The 20164-nt window shown below is 41.0% G+C and overlaps 1 protein-coding gene across 6 annotated transcripts in view; it reads right to left on the reverse strand.

Annotated features, from left to right (window-relative positions):
* dcaf6 (ddb1 and cul4 associated factor 6) overlaps window positions 1-20164 on the reverse strand; it is a 100427-nt gene that overhangs the window by 13888 nt on the left and 66375 nt on the right. For 5 of the 6 annotated variants that reach the window (XM_078409233.1, XM_078409229.1, XM_078409235.1 and 2 more), the window contains 4 exons: window positions 13087-13204; window positions 12011-12126; window positions 9652-10027; window positions 2811-2849 (listed from right to left, as the gene is read on the reverse strand). In XM_078409233.1, coding sequence (XP_078265359.1) covers window positions 2811-2849; window positions 9652-10027; window positions 12011-12126; window positions 13087-13204 — 649 coding nt within the window. The remainder of the gene's footprint in view (window positions 1-2810; window positions 2850-9651; window positions 10028-12010; window positions 12127-13086; window positions 13205-20164) is intronic. The other variant, XM_078409230.1, reaches the window with a different exon arrangement.

The following is a 20164-nucleotide window of genomic DNA, read 5'->3' on the forward strand; positions in this document are numbered from 1 at the left end:
ATATCAGCATAGCACACAATGGAACCTGAAGAAAATATTCCTGACTTTATGAGAATTTCATTTAATTTTAAATAATGATATTTAGATAAATGTTATCCTTACTAAAGATGAATTTGCTTGTAATTTGCACGATTAAAAACATATTTACAACATGCAAATATTTACTGAACTGCACCGGTATTTCCCTCCAAAATGTATGCATAAAAAATTCAACACAGTGAACAGCATAGTTATATGACATTTTCTCAAATATAAATCAGTTTGCACTAAAAGACTTTGAAAAACAGACTTTAAGAGAGCAAAACTTCCTATGTCTTTGCTCCTTACTCAAATTAACTACTCATATTTATGAAAGTAGGATACCACGTAGATACGAATTTCACAAAGAGCAGTGTCCTGGGTTTTGTAAGAGGAAAATCTTCATGATCCTAAAGAGGTACTGGTATTCAAAAGCAAGGGTCACCAATTGCACATCTGTGGAACTGTGCCGTAAATGAACAGTCCAACATGACCTGCAAACTTTTATCCGTTGAACTATTTCATGCAAACTTTGTACAAGGTGGCATTAGTATCTTTATTTCTATCTGATCAATTTTTATGTTAATAATACGCAAAAAGATTGGCACAAAGCATAACTAATACATAGCACAATGTGCGCATGCCATTAGGATAATGAAAGTAGGTAACAGGCAGTGGGGTTAAAATGAACAAACTGGCATATAAGTGGACCAATTAAGATTGAAGAGACTGTATTCCTTCCCCCACCGCACTTCCTCACCCCACCTCCAAAGCATATCCAAATAAATAATCTGAAAACAAAGGTTTAACAATGATTATACCACATCTCGAGGGGTTGACTTGGTTCTAAAGATGATCGATAATTTGACTTTATTATTCAGGCTTTTCATATTAAGAGAGAACATCTCCCCACATGAGGGAAGTGGGACTGATAGTTAGAATACCATTCAAGATGAAGATGCACAGCAATTTCTTTTCTCAGAGGCTTCCAATTTTGGGGGAATTCCTACCCCTGAGAGAAGTAGAAGTGGATATATTCAAGGTCAAGTAGAGCTGGTGTTTGGTCCAGGGATTGTGGAGTACAAGTAGGAAGTTAGACCCATGACCAAGATCGTCTCAGCCATAAACCTACTGAATGGCAGGGTGAAGGACACTACAACCTCCAAATAAGCTCTGAACTACATAGACGGGGGCATTGACATATCACAACGAAACACTCTTGACTCTTTACTCTCTTGAACTTAAGGTGTGACGCAATCACAAAAGAACATTAGAGTTGAGCCCAGCCCTGGGATCCAACTAAGTTTTCGTAAATGACTATCCTGCAGGTGATCAACATCAACTTATTGTTGATTAGTGTTTTATATTTATAAATGAGCTTACTTAGATGATTTTACAGAATAACATGTCCCGAAAAATAATCAATAGCAGAGAGGGAGGGAACTGAAATATGAGATGAGAAAGAAAAGACCCTTCATCACACTTACGTTAAATTCTATTGAACCCAATATCAATTTTATTCTTGAGTAAAGTCAAATTTTTTATCAGAAAATGGTGCATTGAAAAGAACTATAATTAAAGAATTAGATCAAATGTTTCAAACGATGTCAAAGGCAGCCATAGAATCAGCAAAGAAGGTAGAAGCTATTTGAAAATATCATTTTTCCAAAAAGCAACCATGGCTTGCAACAATACTGTGATCAGTGACAGCACTCTATATCAGGTACTTATTTGGATAAACTGGAGGATGTCAAATGCACAGGTGGGTGCTGATCGAATGCAAAGGAAAGTAATTGGGGACAGGAAAACTCAGAGCACAGAAATTTGAGATGGGTAGATTTGATTAAAGTCCCCAATCTGCAGTGATTGTGACTAGCCTCCCTGAATCAATATAGTGTCATAAACGTATATTTCTTCTTCTTCATGAGCGAAACCAAACATAAATTGTGTAATTATTCTAGAGAAACATCTCCCTTATATTTCATGTGTGACCTTAAATTCATTTAGATCACCACTGTTAATTCCCCCTCTACTTCTATTCTGATCTTATTTTAGATCGAGTTATAAGGTCTATTTAATAAATATCCCAAACAGATTGGAAGTTCAATAATATTGATATTCTTGGATCTAAATCCAAATCCTGTCAATGCAAAAATTAAAAGTTTACTTTGTTTTTCAATTGCCATGCACAGCGTGGAAACGTGTCCAATAAGCCTCAAGAGAATTCTGCTAACAAAATTGCACAAATTCAGAATTAGTCTTACAATTATCTATAAGCGGGGCAAAGAAAATGTTCTGTTGAATATACTGGCCCTGATGCAGAGGTGGAATTGAAAATTTGTTCCAGCAGTATAGCGATGCAGGTGGAAACTCTATGGAGCAGAAAATACCATTGGCAATGGTAGCAAATGCTTGCTGCATTTGTATTTCATACCTTGTCTACAGTTTTACCAGGCACCAATCTTTACAAGATAAATCCAACTGTCAGCATTGCGGACAAAGAAACGTTATATGGACAAAAATTAATGCTCAATTTCCAACATTGCCAATAGCAATTTCTTTCCCTGAATCTCCAGAACCTGCTTCGAATTGCTTTATATACTGTATGCATCAGAAAATACTAGTTCAAACAGGCTATATTAGTTTGCATCATTTTTCCTCACCTTAATTAAAACACAGGCAGGAAAAAGAAGGAGCACTGTCTCTTCAAGAGTAATCATGGGTTACATGAGAAAAATATGGTTTTAACTGACAAACTCCTATCTTCAGTATTGTTAAGTAGATAGAATTACCTCATTCTATCACCCACTGCCATTCCTCTGAAAGTAAATCTATCAAGGAGAAAAAAAATAAGGCCTCAGGTTATACACAAGCAGCCTTGGGTATCATAAATCTGATGCCACATTTGCAGAACCCAGGTCAACATCATTAGAATGAAACATTTCAAATACGCTTCTTAAATGACATTTCAATTGTTGCGGCAATTCCAATGTTCTGACTTACGTTTTCATTATCAACAAACATTACTATATAGTAAAATTATTTTGAAAGATTCATGTCCAAAGCTGCAATGCCAGCCCCATTTCTTGGTTTCTTAAAAAGTAATGTATTTAAAAAGCTTAAATAATATTTGACCAGCTCAAACAGTATAACATACTACTTCTTGTAACAATATAATAAATAGTCTATGATTTGAGACTTGTGAACTAATCAAGATTTTACTTGAATTATGAATTTTCTACACAGTATGACAAAATAATTTTTTGTACTTGCTTTTGTTCATCAACCCCTAAACAATTGGATTATTTGCTTGATAGGCATAAAGAAACTGACTTCATACAGTAATTGTCTGCCTTAATATTAAATGAAATATGAATGCAATTTTAATTGAAATATTAATTGGTTTGTCTCATCAGCGACACTTACAGTTCAGGGTATAACCAAAACACACTTAATGTATTGTATCTTGAAAGGAAGTAATTTTGTATATAACAATTTAGTAAAACTAGATTTATATTCATTACTTATTTCTGATTTTATATAAGTATACAGGTTTTTTTATTATCAAAATACAGACAATTTAGGCCAGGGGTTCCCAACCTTTTTCGTCCCGTTTACTCCTTTGCAACTTTTCGAAAGTAAATTTACCCCCACCCTGTTTTGTTCAGTAATTTGAGTTTACACTTTTACCATAATAAAGCAACCGACAAAGGGGAAATTTTAAAATACTGTTTTTAACATTATTATTTTAAGTTCAAATAACAATAATAATAGCACATCACAATGTTATTTCACTTATTTAGGAACAACTAATGATGAACAGATACCGGTATACCAGAACCAAACACTGTCAGTCAATATGTACAAATCCAGAATCACCAAATGTACCCCCTGGGTAGGCGACATTTACCCCCTGGGAACCCTTGATTTAAACCGTTTGAAAACTTGAATCTTGCATATTTGAAGAAATCAAAAGCACAATCAATGCAGTGGTCATGAATTTCATTCATCTATGCTTCTTGAAATTAATGTTCAGTGCAAGGACAATCGGAAACAAAAATACGGCTCCAACATCTGAAATAAAAGTCACTATTTGAAACAAATAGTTTAAGCACAATAAAGTTATGTATGCTTTAACATTCATTTTTCAAGTTAAAACAAATTTCTGAGATGTCAATGTGTGCCCACGTGTCCATTTTCATGCATGAGATAATGTTCAACATCACAATTATTGCAAGTTAAAAGAAAGTGATGCAACAGTATTCTTTTACTCTTTGAAAAGATGCAAAACTGTGCAATAAATTAAACTTAAAGAATTTAGCAGCTTTAAATTTTGGTACAAATTGATTGCCGCACCCTCTTTTCTGTAGTGATTTAGCATTTCGTATTGCTGCAAAGAAAATAGTTACCTAGATTGCATTCCAGCATGCAAACCATATTTGACAACTTGTATATAGAACCCTTCATGTAAATAATGGTGACAAAGCTAGCATTCAGTGCCCTCCTTAGAGTCAAAGATTTATTCAGGCCTTTCGACCCAACCTGTTATTACTGACCAAGATGCTTAGCCAAGCTTATTCCGCTTGCATGTGCCTGGGCCCATATCCCTCGAAAACGTTCCTATTCATATACTCGCCTAAATGTCATTTCAATGTCATATTTGCACCAGCCTCTTTTACTTCTTCTGTCATCTCATTCCATGCACATACCACCCTCTAGGTGAAAAAGCGACCTCTCAGATGCCTTTTAACTCTTCCCCCTCTCACCTTAAACCTTTGCCCACAAGTTTACAAATCCCATACCCTGGTGAATAAACTGTGGTTGTTCACCTTATCTATGCCCCTCATATTTTATAAACCTCTATAAGGGAAAGACGACCCATCATATCCAGCCTCTCCCTACAGCTCAAATCCTCCTACAAAGCCCTATGGTCATATCCCATGGAAATGGGCCATTCGGCACACCATCTGCATTAATCCCATTTTCCAGCACTTGGCCCACAGCCTTCTATTCCTAGGTGATAAGTGCTTGTTTAAACCCTTAAACACAGTCAGCAACTCTACTTCCACCACTTCCACAGTGCATTCCAGATCCTCTGGGTGAAATAAGTTCTCCGCAGATTCTCTCTAAATCTCGTACCCCCTACCCTAAATCCAATCCTCTAGTTTTATTCACCTTATAAAGGGTAAGGTTTACCTAATTCTACCCTGATTTATGTACCTCAATCATGTCTCCTCTCAACCTCCTGCACTCCAGTGAAATCAACTCTCTCCAATCTTTTCTCGACTGAAAAGCTTTAGCGAAGGCCTGTTAAACTTCCTCTGCACCATCAACAGTACAATCACACCATTCCGACAACGTGGTGATCCAAACAGCACATAATACTTCAACTGAGGTCTGACGAAATATTTTATAAAGCTGGAACATAACTTGCCTGCTCTCAGATTCAATGCCTCAGCTAATGGAGCTCAATGTCCCATTTGCCTTCTTAACCAGCAGGTTAATTCAAAATGTGAAGATTGAAGAACACAAAAGAACTAGCCTATCAATTTAGCCAATAGTCCATTACTAATAAGTCTTTATAAAGATCTTTCTGCTCATATCTTTTGAAAAATCCTTCCATTGAAAAGATTAGGCAAAAAAAAGAGTTTTTCATTCCCAAAAATACGACCTATTAATATACATTTGAAACTTTTCAGTTCCTTGTAGAATTATGATTGAAAACTGTTCATGACCTGAATACCAGACAATCTCACACCTAGAGTGAAAGGAGTTTGATTGTTGGTCATCTGCTGAAGAGATATAAATGTTGACCTGAAATTATACATTCTGTTTGCAGCATTAGAAACTAATCGGAAGGGCAAAGATTTGAGGAAGGGTAATTCAAACATGTATAAGTCCACCACCGATTTTCTGGTCTGGATTATCTGTTTTGCCAAACCAGAGGTCAGGGCATCAGGGCATCCAAGAGGAGACTAACGTACCGGAATGGTCCGCCTAGGTGCCTAGATATCGGCCCGCAAAGTTGGCCTCAGATGTCGGCTATGGGAATGGATCTGCCGGCTTTGGCTGGCTAGAATTCCAGAGCCCCAGCTGGGTGCGGTAAATTCGACCCACTGATTGACCGATGAGGTCAAGATAGCCACCTTATCCGGCCTAGGCGTCACATTTTTGGTGGGACTTCCAGGGGATTTGATGTTTGTTCTAATGAATTTGACCGGATTAAAAGAGGCGCTGGATCATCAGTTGCCTGAAACCTGGTGGTGGACCTGTACTCATTCTCACACAATGATTGATTATAATTTGCGCACTGGAAAGTAAGAGACCAATCTGCAGTTTTAACTTGCTTACTCATATTAGACTCCAATCTTGAAAATATCCAGTATGGGGATGTGCATCTTGGAAGAAAAACACTAGGAAAACCAACTATTGACTTAGCAGTAGATATCGTCAAAAAACGGAGATGATGTCTGGATGGATACAAGGTTATTTTTCTAGCTCTGAATTACACATTCTTTTCAATGTTTCATGGGCTCAAGGCAATTGAATCCAGTTAAAAATATATTTTATGTTCGTTGTCTTGGCCACAATGTGGAATTACTTATCTAGGTTGCTTTTAATCAGTCATATACGAAGTACTAAATGCGGCAGCACAGTGGCACAGCTGATAGAGCTGCTGCCTCACCATGCCAGAGATCCTGGTTCAATCGCAACTTCGGGTGCTGACTGTGTGGAGTTTGCATGCGACCGTGTGAGATTTCCACCGGGTGCTTCAGTTTCCTCCCACATCCCAAAGATGTGCAGGTTTGTGGCTTAATTGGCCTCTGTAAATTGCCCCTAGTGTGCAGGGAATGGATGAGAAAGTGGGATAACATAGAACTAGTCTGTTCTGTGGCTCAGTCATTGAAGCATGAAAGGAAATACAAAGATCAAGCACATTTTGTTAGCCTGTGAATGCAAGTCTATCTGAATATCGCACAGATCTTTAGAGTATAATTTTAGTCATTCTTAAGTCTATAAACCTGGATTCCTTTACAGGGTGTGCAAAACAATTATTCATTGGAATATTCCAAAAACTTGGTTTACTAGTAGAAGAGAGTTTACGATTTAAAGCAGATGACAACAATGACCATTTTCCACATCAAATGGGAAATGTTTGTCACTTCTAATTGATTTTCCTGCAAGAAGTTCCAAGGCTAAAAATTCACATCCAGGAACAAAATAACCTCAATGTCAGATTTATGAAAAGAAAAATCCACTCCATACTGAAAACATCATGTCAACTTGACCTTGACTGGTCACATTTGAGGAAGAGTACCTATCTAGTTATAAAGGGGATTACAGAAATCACGCACATTTTGAGAGCACAATCAGAAGGTGCTGATAAAAATCAGCATTGAGCAAATTAATCCCCTGTCCAATAAACACTTTCTAGCAGCTTTTGCCACCTGCTTGATCTCACATCTTCTCTTACATTAAATCTGTGAACTACCGCACAGGACTGGATCAATTGCCACTGAACATTGTTCATGTGATAGGTTTTTTTCTCTGCTATAAACTGCAAGCAGGGGCTCGTAGATAGCAATTAAGATCCTAACACGACCATTATGTATTAAGCAAAACATCAACCTAAGCAGAAAGACATACTAGGGGTATAATATATACTTATAGAATCTCTTTAGATTCTCCTTATTCTTACCTGCTAAAGCTATCTCATATCCCCTTATTTGCCTTCCAGGTTTCCTTCTGAAATATGCTCTTCAAACAGGTGCCACATTGGTGCACCCTCAAAGCTGCTGCCTCACAGCGCCAGAGACCTGGATTTGATCCTGACCTCAGGTGCTGTCTGGGCAGAGTTTGCATGTTCTCCCTGTGACCGCATAGGCTTTCTCTGGGTGCTTCAGTTCCCTCCCACAATGCAAAGACATTGAGGTTTGTAGTTTAGTTGTCCTCTGTAAATTGTCCCTAGCGTGTTGGGAGTGGATTAAAAGGTGGAATGACATAGAAGTAGTGTGAATGGGTGGTCAATGATCAGAGTGGTCCGAAGGGCCTGTTTCCACACTGCATCACTAAATATAAACAATCCCCTATACCTTTTCAGGGGGACAATTGATCCCTCCAGCTGTCGATAACTGACCGTAGCGTACAGCCCAACGGTATGAACATTGAATTCTCCAATTTTAGGTAACTAACCAACAAACATCCTCCCTCTTTTTTTCTCCCCCATTCTTTTCTGTATCCTTTACACGTCCACTCTATCTAGACCTTTCATTATCCAGGTAGGTTTCAATGAGTTTCCCCTCTCATCCTTCTAAACTCCAGCAAGTTCAGGCCCAGAAACATTAAAAACTCCTAATACGTTACCCAATCATCTCTGGGATCATTCTTGTAAACCTCTTTTGGATCCTCTGCAAAGCCAGCCCATTCCCTCTTCAGATATGGGACCCAAAACTGCTCAAAATCTTCTAAAGATTGACACAAAATGCTGGAGTAACAGCAGGTCAGGCAACATCTCTGGAAAAAAGGAATAGGTGACGTTTTGGGTCGAGACCCTTTATCAGACTGAGAATCAGAGAGGGGGCACTAGAAGTATGGGAAGGTACAGATCAAAGCAGAGCCTGCCGAGGCATAATATTCTCACAAATAACATACTAAATGTGGTCTGATAAAGCCTCACAATTACATCCTTGCTTTTATATTCTAGTCCCCTCAAAATGAATGCTAGCATTGCACTTGTCTTCCTTACCGCTTACTCAATCTACAAATTAACCTTTTGGGAATCCTGCACATGCATTCCCAAAGATCTTTTACAGCTCATTTGCAACACAATGGAAAGAAGATTTGCAAGCAACTAAAATGGTAGCTGGCAATCTGATTTGCTTAAGCACAAGTTTGAACCATAATCCGGGAACCTAAATAACATTCAAATTTTGTGCAGAGATCCTGGTCAGGTTGTGTACAGCCACCTGTACATATAAACAAGCGTTTGGGAAGCCAGTGGGATTTTTTTGCTGGCTGTTGGGACTGCCATGTGGGAACTTGGTAGGTGGATATATCTGAATGGTTAAGTTTAACTACACCTTGACCTTAGTTGCTCAATGTTTTTGTTTCAATATATCGCCTTAGTCGACCGCAGACCCATCCTGCGAACCGTTTGGGTTATGAACTATTCTCAGGAACAGAAGTAGAAACAAGGAACTGGACATGCTGGTTAATATACAAAAGGACACAAAATGCTGGAGTGATTCAGCAGGTCAGGCAGCATCTCCGGAGAACATGGATAGGTGACATTTCAGATTGGGACCCTTCTTCAGACCAGCAGCATCTCTGAAGGACATGAATAGGATACCAGTCTGAAGAAGGGACCTGACCTGAAACGTCACCTATTCATGTTCTCCAGAGATACTGCCTGATCCGCGGAGTTTCTCCAGCATTTTGTGTCGTTGCAGGAACAGAACCCTGCCTTAACCTGGGGAAACCTTGGATTTCTTCTCAAGTAGGATCTGCACTTGATTTAAAAATTGATCCAAATTACCATTTAAAATAAAATCACAAACAATTCAGCAGAAAAACCCAACCTCTGACTTAGTGATTAAGTGGCTTAAATTTACAATCAAGTAGCTCTGATCTTACCTGTGTCCTGGTCCTGCCCTAAACCGGGAAGATGGTACTAATACAGGGTCATCATCACTGTCATCAGTTTCGCGGCTGGCAGTCGTTCTAGTCGGCTCATCCGGGTTATTCAACCTCGTTGGATCCGACTGCTGTGTGGATTCAGTCATTTTGGTGCCGCTCTCATTAGTTTCCAGATTCTGGCAAGAAGCAGCTTCTTCCTGTTGTTGGCTTCCCTCATCTAAGACTGCTGGGACGGACTGGCAGCTATAATCTATCACACTGTCTTTGGTTTCTTCCGACACACTCCCTTCATTATGGGCTTCATCCACTCCCACATGCCTCACCTTGCATATTCTTTTACCTGATTGCTCAGAAGACTCGACTGTTGAAACATCTACAAGATAACAAAGAGACAGTAAAGAGTTAAAAATCAAATTTCAATTCAAATTCAGATTACAAAGATCCACATTTCTTATATAACCTAATCCCAAGTTAGTGGCACTTTAAGGACCCAAAAATATTTGTTAGTCAAAAAATATATAGCTATCACCCAAAATCACACAAGTACAGAACTAGCAGCTATGTAGAAAATTTGCACATCTGTCTATTACACATTTGAAAACATTAAACGTGGCAATAGTTCTAAACAATTTAGATGAAAATGTAGGTAAACTGATTAGTACATTTGTAGACACAAAATGCTGGAGTAACTCAGCGGGTCAGGCAGCATTCCCTGGAGAAAAGGAACAGGTGACCTCTATCCTTCAGTCTGAAGAAGGGTTCCGGTCCAAAATGTCATTTTTCCTTTTATCCAGAAATGCTGCCTGATCCACTGAGTTACTCCAGCATTTTGTGTCTATCTTCGGTATAAACTAGCATCTGCAGTTCGTTCCTACACACAGTATGTTTGTAGATTATACAATTAGTGGAAGCATATATAGTGAGGAAGATTTCTGATCATATAGAAATATGGGCAAAGAAATGAGAGGTTGAGCTTACTCCAGACAAATGGAAGATACTGCGCTTACAAAGGAAGAGGAAATGATACAGTAAATGGCAGGACACAGGAGCATTGATGTACAGGTGGATCTTGGGGTGTGTCCCCATGCCTCACTTTCATTAATGACTTTCACTGAGTTATGACATTAGAAACGAGTATGTTTGCTGATGACTGCACAATGTTACATTTCATTTGCCTGCCCCATAAAGGCATGCAATATAACTTGAACAACATTAAGACATGACTGATGTATGGCAATCAACATTAGTGCACAGAACTGGCAGGTGAATGAGATACTAACCACCAACCTTTGATATAAATGGCATGACCACTGTCAGGTTTACCAACTCTCAATATCCAAGGATCACTATTCACCAGAGCCTTAACAAGACCAACTACATGAATATTGTGATTGTAGGACGGATCTAAGACTGGGTACCCCAAGATCATGACTCCACCAGTTTTAAGATGTCCAACAAGTGAATTAGAAAAGGTCATTAAGAAATATATATATTTTAAGACTTGAGGTTTAGAGACACAGCGCAAAAACGGGCCCTTCTGCCCACCGGGACTGCGCTGACCAGCGATCCCAGCACATTAACACGATCTTACACACTAGGGACAATTTACACATAGACCAGACCAATTAACCTACAGACCTGTACGTCTTTGGAGTGTGGGAGGAAACTGAAGATCTCGGAGAAAACCCACGTGGTCATGGGGAGAACGTACAAACTCCATACAGACAGCAACCATAGCCGGGATGGAACCCGGGTCTCTGGCACTGCAAGCACTGTAAGGCAGCAACTCTACCGCTGCGCCACCCTGCCACCCTTGAGCTGTACAAAATCATGAGAGGAATCGATCAGGTAGATGCACAGAGGCTTTTGGTAGAGATTGGGCAGGCTAGGACTTTACTCCTTGGAGCGCAGGAGGATGAGGGGTAATCTTATGGAAGTGTACAAAATCATGAGAGGAATAAATTGGATAAACGCAGTTTGTTGCCCAGAGTAGGGGAATCGAGAACCAGAGAATATAGGTTTAAGGTGAGGGGGGAAAAATTTAATAGGAACCTGAGGGGTAACATTTTCCTACAAAGGGCAGTGGGCATATGGAACGAAGTGCCAGAGGAGGTAGTTGAAGCAGGTACTATCGCAAAGTTTAAGAAATATTTATACTGGTACATGGATAGAAAAGGTTTGGAGAGATATGGGCCAAACGTAGGCAGGTGGGACATGTTGGTCAGTTTGGGCAAGTTGGGCCGAAGGGCCTGTTTCGTCGCTGTATGACTCTATGACTTACTTATACTAATTTGAAGTCATTTTTCCATCTATTTTATTAAATCTAAAAATATTTAAGTAGAATATCTAGTCTTACTTGTGGTCATTGTTTCTTCTGAATGCCCTTTGGGGGTTTGTGTTGGCCGAAATTCTTCCCGATTACTTTGCTTGCTTTGAATTCCTGTTCCTCTAGAGGTTGACGCTGAATTGTTCCTTGCATTTTAATAAAACAAATTGTCAAATCAAGTTAACATTCTAATCTTCAAGTTGTTGTAAGGAGAACTAACGTATACAGGAATAGTTATTTTCCAGTTTTGCATTTTGAGACACGTAAAGACTCAGGAATCTGTCACACTCCAGTAACCAGCCTTTCAGAGCGAGCGGCCAGAAGGGAGCAACAGAGGGGTGATGAGGAGGGAATGAATGGCAGGGCCGATGGAGGGGCAGCGAGGACGGAGTGGCTGGGTCGACTGAGGGCGCTAGGAGAGAGAGCCTGTGCTGAAGGAGGAGCAACAAAGAGGCAATGGTTGGGCTGAGAGGGGAGGCAGTGAGGAAGGAGCAGCTGGTTCAGATGGGGAACGGTTGGCCTGAGGGAGGACTGCAAGGGGAGAGTAGCTGAGGTGAGGAGCGACGATGAGGTAGTTGCCGCATCAATAGAGGGGTGGTGAGGAGGGAGTGAATGGGCTGATGGAGAGGGGGCAAGGAAGGGGTGGTTTGGTCGGAAATGGGCAGCAAGGAGGGAGTGACCTAGTCAACTGAAAGACAGCATCGAGACTCAGGGCCAAAACAAGGGCAGAATCGAAGGAGCCGAGGCCAGGATCGAACCCGGGTCTCTGGCGTGGTGCGACAGCAGTTCTATCAGTTAATCAGTAATTATTAATTGCATTTTTAAGTGCATCCAAACAACTGCATGATGAATAGGCAATCTTCTGTGTTTCCCCCAAACATTTTTGGCTGAAGAACTCCATTTCATTTATAACAATCATAGACAGCTCTTCAAATTATCGTAAAAGTAACACAAAAATGCAATGGTTCAACAATCATTTTAAATGGGCCGTTTCAAATGTAAATTAGCTGTGAAAGCAAAAGGGATTTATTTTACTTTCCAAACACAAACAATGTTCACATTTTAACAAGTGTCAACGTGCATTTTACCATTCAGATTATACGTACCATTCATCAGTGAAGTCCAGTTTAATCGTGCTGGCAGTGGTTCCCTCTGTACTATAATGCAGACTTAGAACTGGTTCAGCACCTGGTGGTCTGATCCTGGAACTACCTGCAATGTTACCTGCAAAAATTAAATACCCACATAAGGATGGCATATGCAGGATGGAAGGCTAATTAGAAAGAAGTTTACTTTTGTCTGTGCAATCAACAAAATCTTACGGTTCCAGTTGTTATAATTAACAATTTTATAATTTAATTATAAATATAAAAATGAATATTTGTTAATGTTGTTGTTAATGTTATAAATTCAAAAAAATCTCACAATCAATCTATGATCAGTTTAATTAATAGATTAACAATATTAAATAATAATAAAAGGCACTGTAAAACATTTTTGGAATTTACGCAGGAAAAGAAAATAATGATTCTCCCCTCCCTGATACTTAGCAAAAGGCACTGATAAGTGGGAACAGAATCTTACATACATTAAGGTACAAATGTTTAAATACAGACTGAAAATTAATTATGAATCCAGGTTTATTTTGTGCATAAAAAGACACAAGGAGCTGGAGTAACTCAGCGGGTCAGGCAGCATCTCTGAAGGACATGGATAGGTGGAGTTTCAGATTGGGACCCTACTTCAGACTCAAATCGTAAACATTGCCCATCCATGCTCTCCAGAGTGCCACCTGACCCACTGAGTTACTCCAGCACTCAGTGTTTTTGATGTTGTAAACCAGTATCTGCAGTTCCTTGTGTTTATCTTTATTCGGTGCAAGTTTCTTAATTGTATTCTCGGATGCATAGGAAGTGAAATTAAGACTGGTAGCCCCATATTAGTCAGGCTATCGAACTAGTAATCCAGAGGCCTGGACTAACAATCCACGCACAAGTTTAAATCCACTTGGCAGTTGGGAAAGTTAAATTCAATGAATCAACTTAATCTGGAATAAAATGCAAGTTTCCATAACGGTAACTGTGAAACTACTAGGCTGTCATAAGCAACCCTACCCTGGTCTGGCCTTTACGTCTCACCTGACCCACAGCAACATGGTTGACTCTTAACTGCCCTCTGAAATGACCTAGCAAACAACGCAGTTCAATCAAGGATGGGCATTAAATGCCAGTCTTGCCCATAACCAACGAAGGACTAAAAAAACACTCAAATGTGTATGCTATTTTATTGCAAACTTCATTTCGATCTAGTTTCAAATCTTCATTTGATGGTCATTGAAGTGATAAACTCTCCCAAAACATTGCACAGTTTCTTTTCCCAGAAGTTGAGAAAGAACCTTTGGTGTATTATGATAAGAATCGACGAGTGAGACGGGTTAGCATACAACATATGGCCGCTTTACTTCAACACCACCAGAGAGCTAATACAGGTATCCCACAATGCGTTATCCCGGAACTACGGCAAGGCTCAGCTGCCAAAACACAAAAACTCAAATGGTAAATACACCACATTACCCCCTTTTTAAAATGAAAGTAATCATAAATAACTGAAATCAGCAAGTGCCTTATTACTGACAATAACCATTCTCAAAGTTACTACTATGCAAAGTTACTTGTTATCACTAGAGACCCTCTTGTAGTTTTAACATGTCTCAGTCCATCTGTGTGTTCATATTAATGAAAACAACTTAAACAACTAAACAGTCCTTCATGCCGAACATTTCCTTTTTTAAAATTTTTAATGAAGCTTAAGGGACATAGCGGTCTGGAAGCTTCCTGACCCTTGATGATCGGCGTGGACTCAGCGGCGCAGCAGCTGCAGCTGTACTGTCCACAGTCCATGGCTCGCTGCATGATGACATGTCCTCCGGCTGTGCGGGTTAGCTCGGTACAGAAGTGTCAGTGGTTGAGTTTTCAGTGTCCTGATCCAGTCCATCTCCCATGACTCTGAATCTCAGCTGATCTCCATGTCTCCTGTAGGTGATGTCGGTGTCTCCTCCTTGTACTTTGTAAGACACCGGTCCTGTTTGATCCACTATGACTCCAGGAATCCATTTGCGTCCTCCCCCAGCCGTATTGTATAAATACACTGGGTCAGCCACTGAGAAACACCTATCTGCTGCACGGAGGTCATGGTGAAACTTCTGCTTGTACTGTTTTTTACGAACAGCGGCTGCTGTGTCCGGACGGATGAAATCCAGACGGGTGCGCACGTGTCTGTTCAGAAACAGGTCAGCGGGTGACTGACCAGTAGTGCAGTTTGGTGTGGTGCGATACTGCATCAAAAAGAGGGAGACCCTGTCCTCCACATCCATTGCGGTGTGTGTCAGCTTTTTGATTCCACCCTTGAATGACTGAACGTACCATTCTGCCAGGCCATTCGAGGCAGGGTGACCAGAAGCACTTGTAGAATGAAGGATTCCATTCTGCTGCATGAAGTTTTTAAACTCCTCTGACGTGAACTGCGTTCCATTATCCATGACAATGTGGCTCCGGCAACCAATAAGCTGCGAACAGTCTTCTCAGTCGTGTGATAGTGGCTTGTGATGTGATGCTAGACATTTTAAACACCTCCAACCACTTGGAGTAAGCATCCACCACCAACATGAAAGTGTGTCCCAAAAATGGACCAGCAAGGTCTATGTGTAGTCTTTTCCAGCTCTGGCCAGGAAATTCCCATGGATGCAAAGGCACCTGACGAGGCATCCTCTGCTCCAATTGACATGACTCACATGCTCTGCAAACTTGCTCCACCTCTGCATCAACTTTAGGCCACCATACGTACTTGCGTGTTAGTGCTTTCATTTTCACAATTCCTGGATGGCCAGAATGCAGCTCCTTTAACACAGTTTTTCTCAATTTTTCAGGAATCACCACTCTGGTGCCCCACAGGACACATCCTCGCTCTACTGAAAGTTCACATCTACGCGTGTGGAAAGCTTTCAGAGTCTCATCCACTTCAGCAGGCCAGCCGTCCATGACAAATTTCAGCACCTTTGACAACACGTTGTCTGTGCGTGTTGCACGTGCCACTTGGTCTGCGTTCAGTGGAGCCTGCTCAAGATGTTCAGTTAACAGTGTGTATACGCTGTCAGTGACGGCTGTGGTCCCTGCGTCGTTTGTGTCAGGCAGCGGAACTCTTGAGAGGCCATCTGCATTACCATGTTTCTCTGAAGCACAGTACTCAATGTGATAATCATAGATAGAGAGAATCATTGCCCATCTTTGGATTCGAGCTGCAGCCATGGTGGGCAGGCTTTTGTGTTCTCCAAACAGTGTTAGCAGGGGTTTGTGATCAGTCACAAGTTTGAATTTCCTCCCCCACAGGTACTGGTGAAACTTCTTTACACCAAAAATGAGCGCCAGTCCCTCTTTCTCAATCTGAGAATATTTCTTCTCAGCAGGGGATAATGTGCGTGATGAGAAGGCGATGGGGCGCTCCTCCCCTGTAGGCATTTTGTGTTGTATGACAGCTCCAATGCCATATGCTGAGGAGTCACAGGCCAGAGTGAGAGGAAGCTTTTGGTCATAGTGCACCAGGATCTTGTCACTTGTGAGCAGCGATTTGCACTTGTCAAAAGCTTTCTGCTCTCGACTTTTCCACTCCCGCGACACCTGGTCTTTCAGCAACCTGTACAGGGAAGCAAGCACGGTGCTTTGGTTGGGCATGAACCGTCCATAATAATTCACTAGTCCCAAGAAAGCTCTCAGCTCTTTCACACAGGTGGGGGCTGGTGCATCCTTTATTGCTCTGACTTTCTCCGGTGACGGCTGGATGCCCTGGCTGTTTAACACATGACCCAAGTATTCGATTTGTTTCTTTCCAAACTCACACTTTGACTCCCTGACTCTCAGTCCGCTCTCCTGCAGTCTCTGTAGCACTTTATGCAGGTTTTGCAGATGCTCTTGTTCAGTTTTTCCTGTGATGAGGAGATCATCCAGATACACCACTACATCCAGATCTTTCATGAGGTTCTCCATGATTCTTTGGAAGATGGAGGGTGCTGCGCTCACACCAAAAGCCAGTCTGTTATAGACAAATAAGCCTCGGTGTGTGTTAATGGTCAACAGTTTTTTTGATTCATCCTCCAGAAGTACCTGCTGGTACACTGAGGCGAGGTCGATCTTTGAAAACACTGTTCCTCCACTGAGGGTTGCCATCAGCTCCTCTATCCGTGGCAAGGGATAAGTCTCTGTGGTGGCAGCTTGGTTTACAGTGAGTTTGTAATCTCCACACAGACGAATGGTATGGTCCTTTTTTTCAACAGGAACAACGGGTGCTGCCCATTCACTATGTTTGACTGGAGTAATTATGTTGGCCTTTTCCAGTCGGTCCAATTCAGCCTCCACCCGTGCTTTCATGGCAAATGGCAGTGGGCGGCTTTTGCAAAACTTTGGGCGGGCCCCTGGTTCCACCAGAATTGTTGCTTTGACATCACGCAGAGTGCCAAGTTCATCTTTAAACACTTCAGAGTGTAACTCCAGTACATCCTGTATTGATGTCAGGTGAGGCATTTCCTTAATATGCTTTATGTCTTCCTGATGAGACTTGTCACTGGCATGTTTAATTTCTTTCCTGTTTAAGGTGAGCTTTTTTAACCAGTTCCTTCCACACAAAGCTGGTCCTGCTCCCTTTACCACAATCATTGGTAGCTGCTCACTCTGACTCTCATAGCTGACAGTGGCTTCAAACTGTCCCAACACAGGAATAACCTCCCCTGTGTATGTCTTCAGTGTGACTTCAGCAAGCCCAAGTGGTTGCTTTAAAAAGGTGGTCTGAAACAGCTCCTCTGAGATGATGCTCACGGCAGCTCCGGTGTCAATTTCTAGTTTGACTTCTTTGCCATTAACCACAAAACATGCCCTGTAAACTTGTTTACAGTTTTTGCCATTTACTAATGAAAACATGGGCAACACTATTTCTTCTGCCTCCACATACTTTGTGTTTTTATCAGTCTGTCGTTTATATCTGCTCTGTGTCGGTGCCGCCACCACTTTTCCTCTGCATGCTCTTTTAATATGCCCGGTTTTACCACAGTTGTAACACTTTGCGTCTTTAAAGCGACACACCTGTGGGCTGTGATGTTTGCCGTTACATCTGTGGCAGTTCCTCCCCGTTTGCTTAGCCGTGTGCGCATCCACTTTATGCACTTGGTTCGGACGCGCCTCGTGTCCCCGCAGCTGCTGCGTGTCTCTCTCCGCAGTCTCCATGCTGAGGGCGACTTCAAATGCCCGTGCAAAAGTCAGGTTGGACTCCGACAACAGCCGGCGCTGGCTTGCCTCGTTACAAATCCCACTGACAAAACGGTCACGAAGCGTCTCGTTCAACGTCGCTCCAAACTCACAGTTAACTGCACACTGTTTCAGCTCCGCAACGTAACTGGTCACAGACTCGTCCGCCCGCTGGTTGCATCGGTTAAAGCGGAATCTCTCCGCAATAAGCAACGGCTTGGGTTCAAAATGAGTCTTTAAAATGTTCACAATGTCGCCATAGGACTTATCTTTTGGCTTCAGCGGCTGCACCAGGTTCCTTAACAGACCATATGTAGATGCTCCCATCACACTTAACAGAGTAGCCACTTGCTTCTCCTCTGCAATGTCGTTAGCCTCAAAAAACTGCTCTAAACGTTCCACGTATGCCGACCAAGACTCCGTCTTCGGGGCGAACTCCCCTATGGAACCTATGATAGGCATTTTCTGCTTGTTTTATCCTCGTCGCCAACTTTAACTGTGGTGTATTATGATAAGAATCGACGAGTGAGACGGGTTAGCATACAACATATGGCCGCTTTACTTCAACACCACCAGAGAGCTAATACAGGTATCCCACAATGCTTTATACCCGGAACTACGGCAAGGCTCAGCTGCCAAAACACAAAAACTCAAATGGTAAATACACCACAGAACCCCAAAGTTATTCATCCCACACCAATAATTGTCCTATTATTCAGTACTATTCAGGATAAAGCAATCATTAATTTTGTCCCTGTGCCTCTTGCTGGAAGATAGCAAGATGGTAGCTCTTACACATGGTTAGAAAACAGATGAAATGTTTTAATTTTTGAAAATCAAAATTTAAAGGAAGTATAAAATAATATAAAAAGACACAAAGTGCTGGAGTAACTCAGCAGGTCGAGCAGCATCTCTGGAGAACATGGGTTTCTGGTCTTCAGACTCAAATCCTAAACGTCACCTATCCATGTCTTCCAGAGATGCTACCTGTCCTGCTGTGTTACTACTGCACTTTGTGTCCTTTTTGTAAACCAGCATCGGCAACCCCTTCTATTTATAAAGCAACATACATCGCCATAATAGATACAAGGTGCTCGAGTAACTCAGAGGGTCACGCAGCATCAAGTTTGAAGAAGGGTCCTGACCGGAAGTCATTTATCCTTATCCTCCAGAGATACTGCCTGACCCGCTGAGTTATTCCAGCACTTTGTGTCTATTTTTGGTATGAACTGGCATCTGCAATTCTTTGTTTCTGTACATTGCTAGGAGATAATCTCTGTAATCAATGGAAACTAAAGCTTCTATTAAGACTGCATCTTCACTGAAGGCTAAATTATACCCATACATCATATAATTTCCAGTACCATTTTTTCCTAAACTAGTAGCATTGAATTTACAACTTATAAAATGTTACAACTCAGGAAAGTTACAAGATATGGATCACTGTATGTGTTCATTTAAGTTTGCAGCAACACCACATAGGGAGAAAAAAAATCTCACCTTGCTTCCAAATTCTTTAGCAATTTATCTTAAAATTACCTCTCTTATCATAGAAATTAAAAGGAAGTCAACAAAGAGGGGAAGAAACTAGTTGACTTTTATAATGTGCTACGAGTTGGGTCATGAGGAGAGGATTGGATGGAAGAAAGAACATTTACCACTGTTACAAAAAAATATATTTATCCTGACACAAAAACACCATTAACAATTAAAAGTAAGCTAATTAACAAAATTCAGACAGATTTTGCCAGAAATACATAGGATGTTGGTTTGCATTTGTAATTAATAGTTTATGTTTTGATGAACAGAATCGTCAATTTCTCTTATACTCATCTCTGTATTTGTTTCCAACTTTTCCACTTTTCTTTTCCTCGTAGCTACTTCAAAACTGTCC

This window comes from Rhinoraja longicauda, chromosome 12 (assembly GCF_053455715.1).
Source record: "Rhinoraja longicauda isolate Sanriku21f chromosome 12, sRhiLon1.1, whole genome shotgun sequence".
Taxonomy (NCBI): domain Eukaryota; kingdom Metazoa; phylum Chordata; class Chondrichthyes; order Rajiformes; family Arhynchobatidae; genus Rhinoraja; species Rhinoraja longicauda.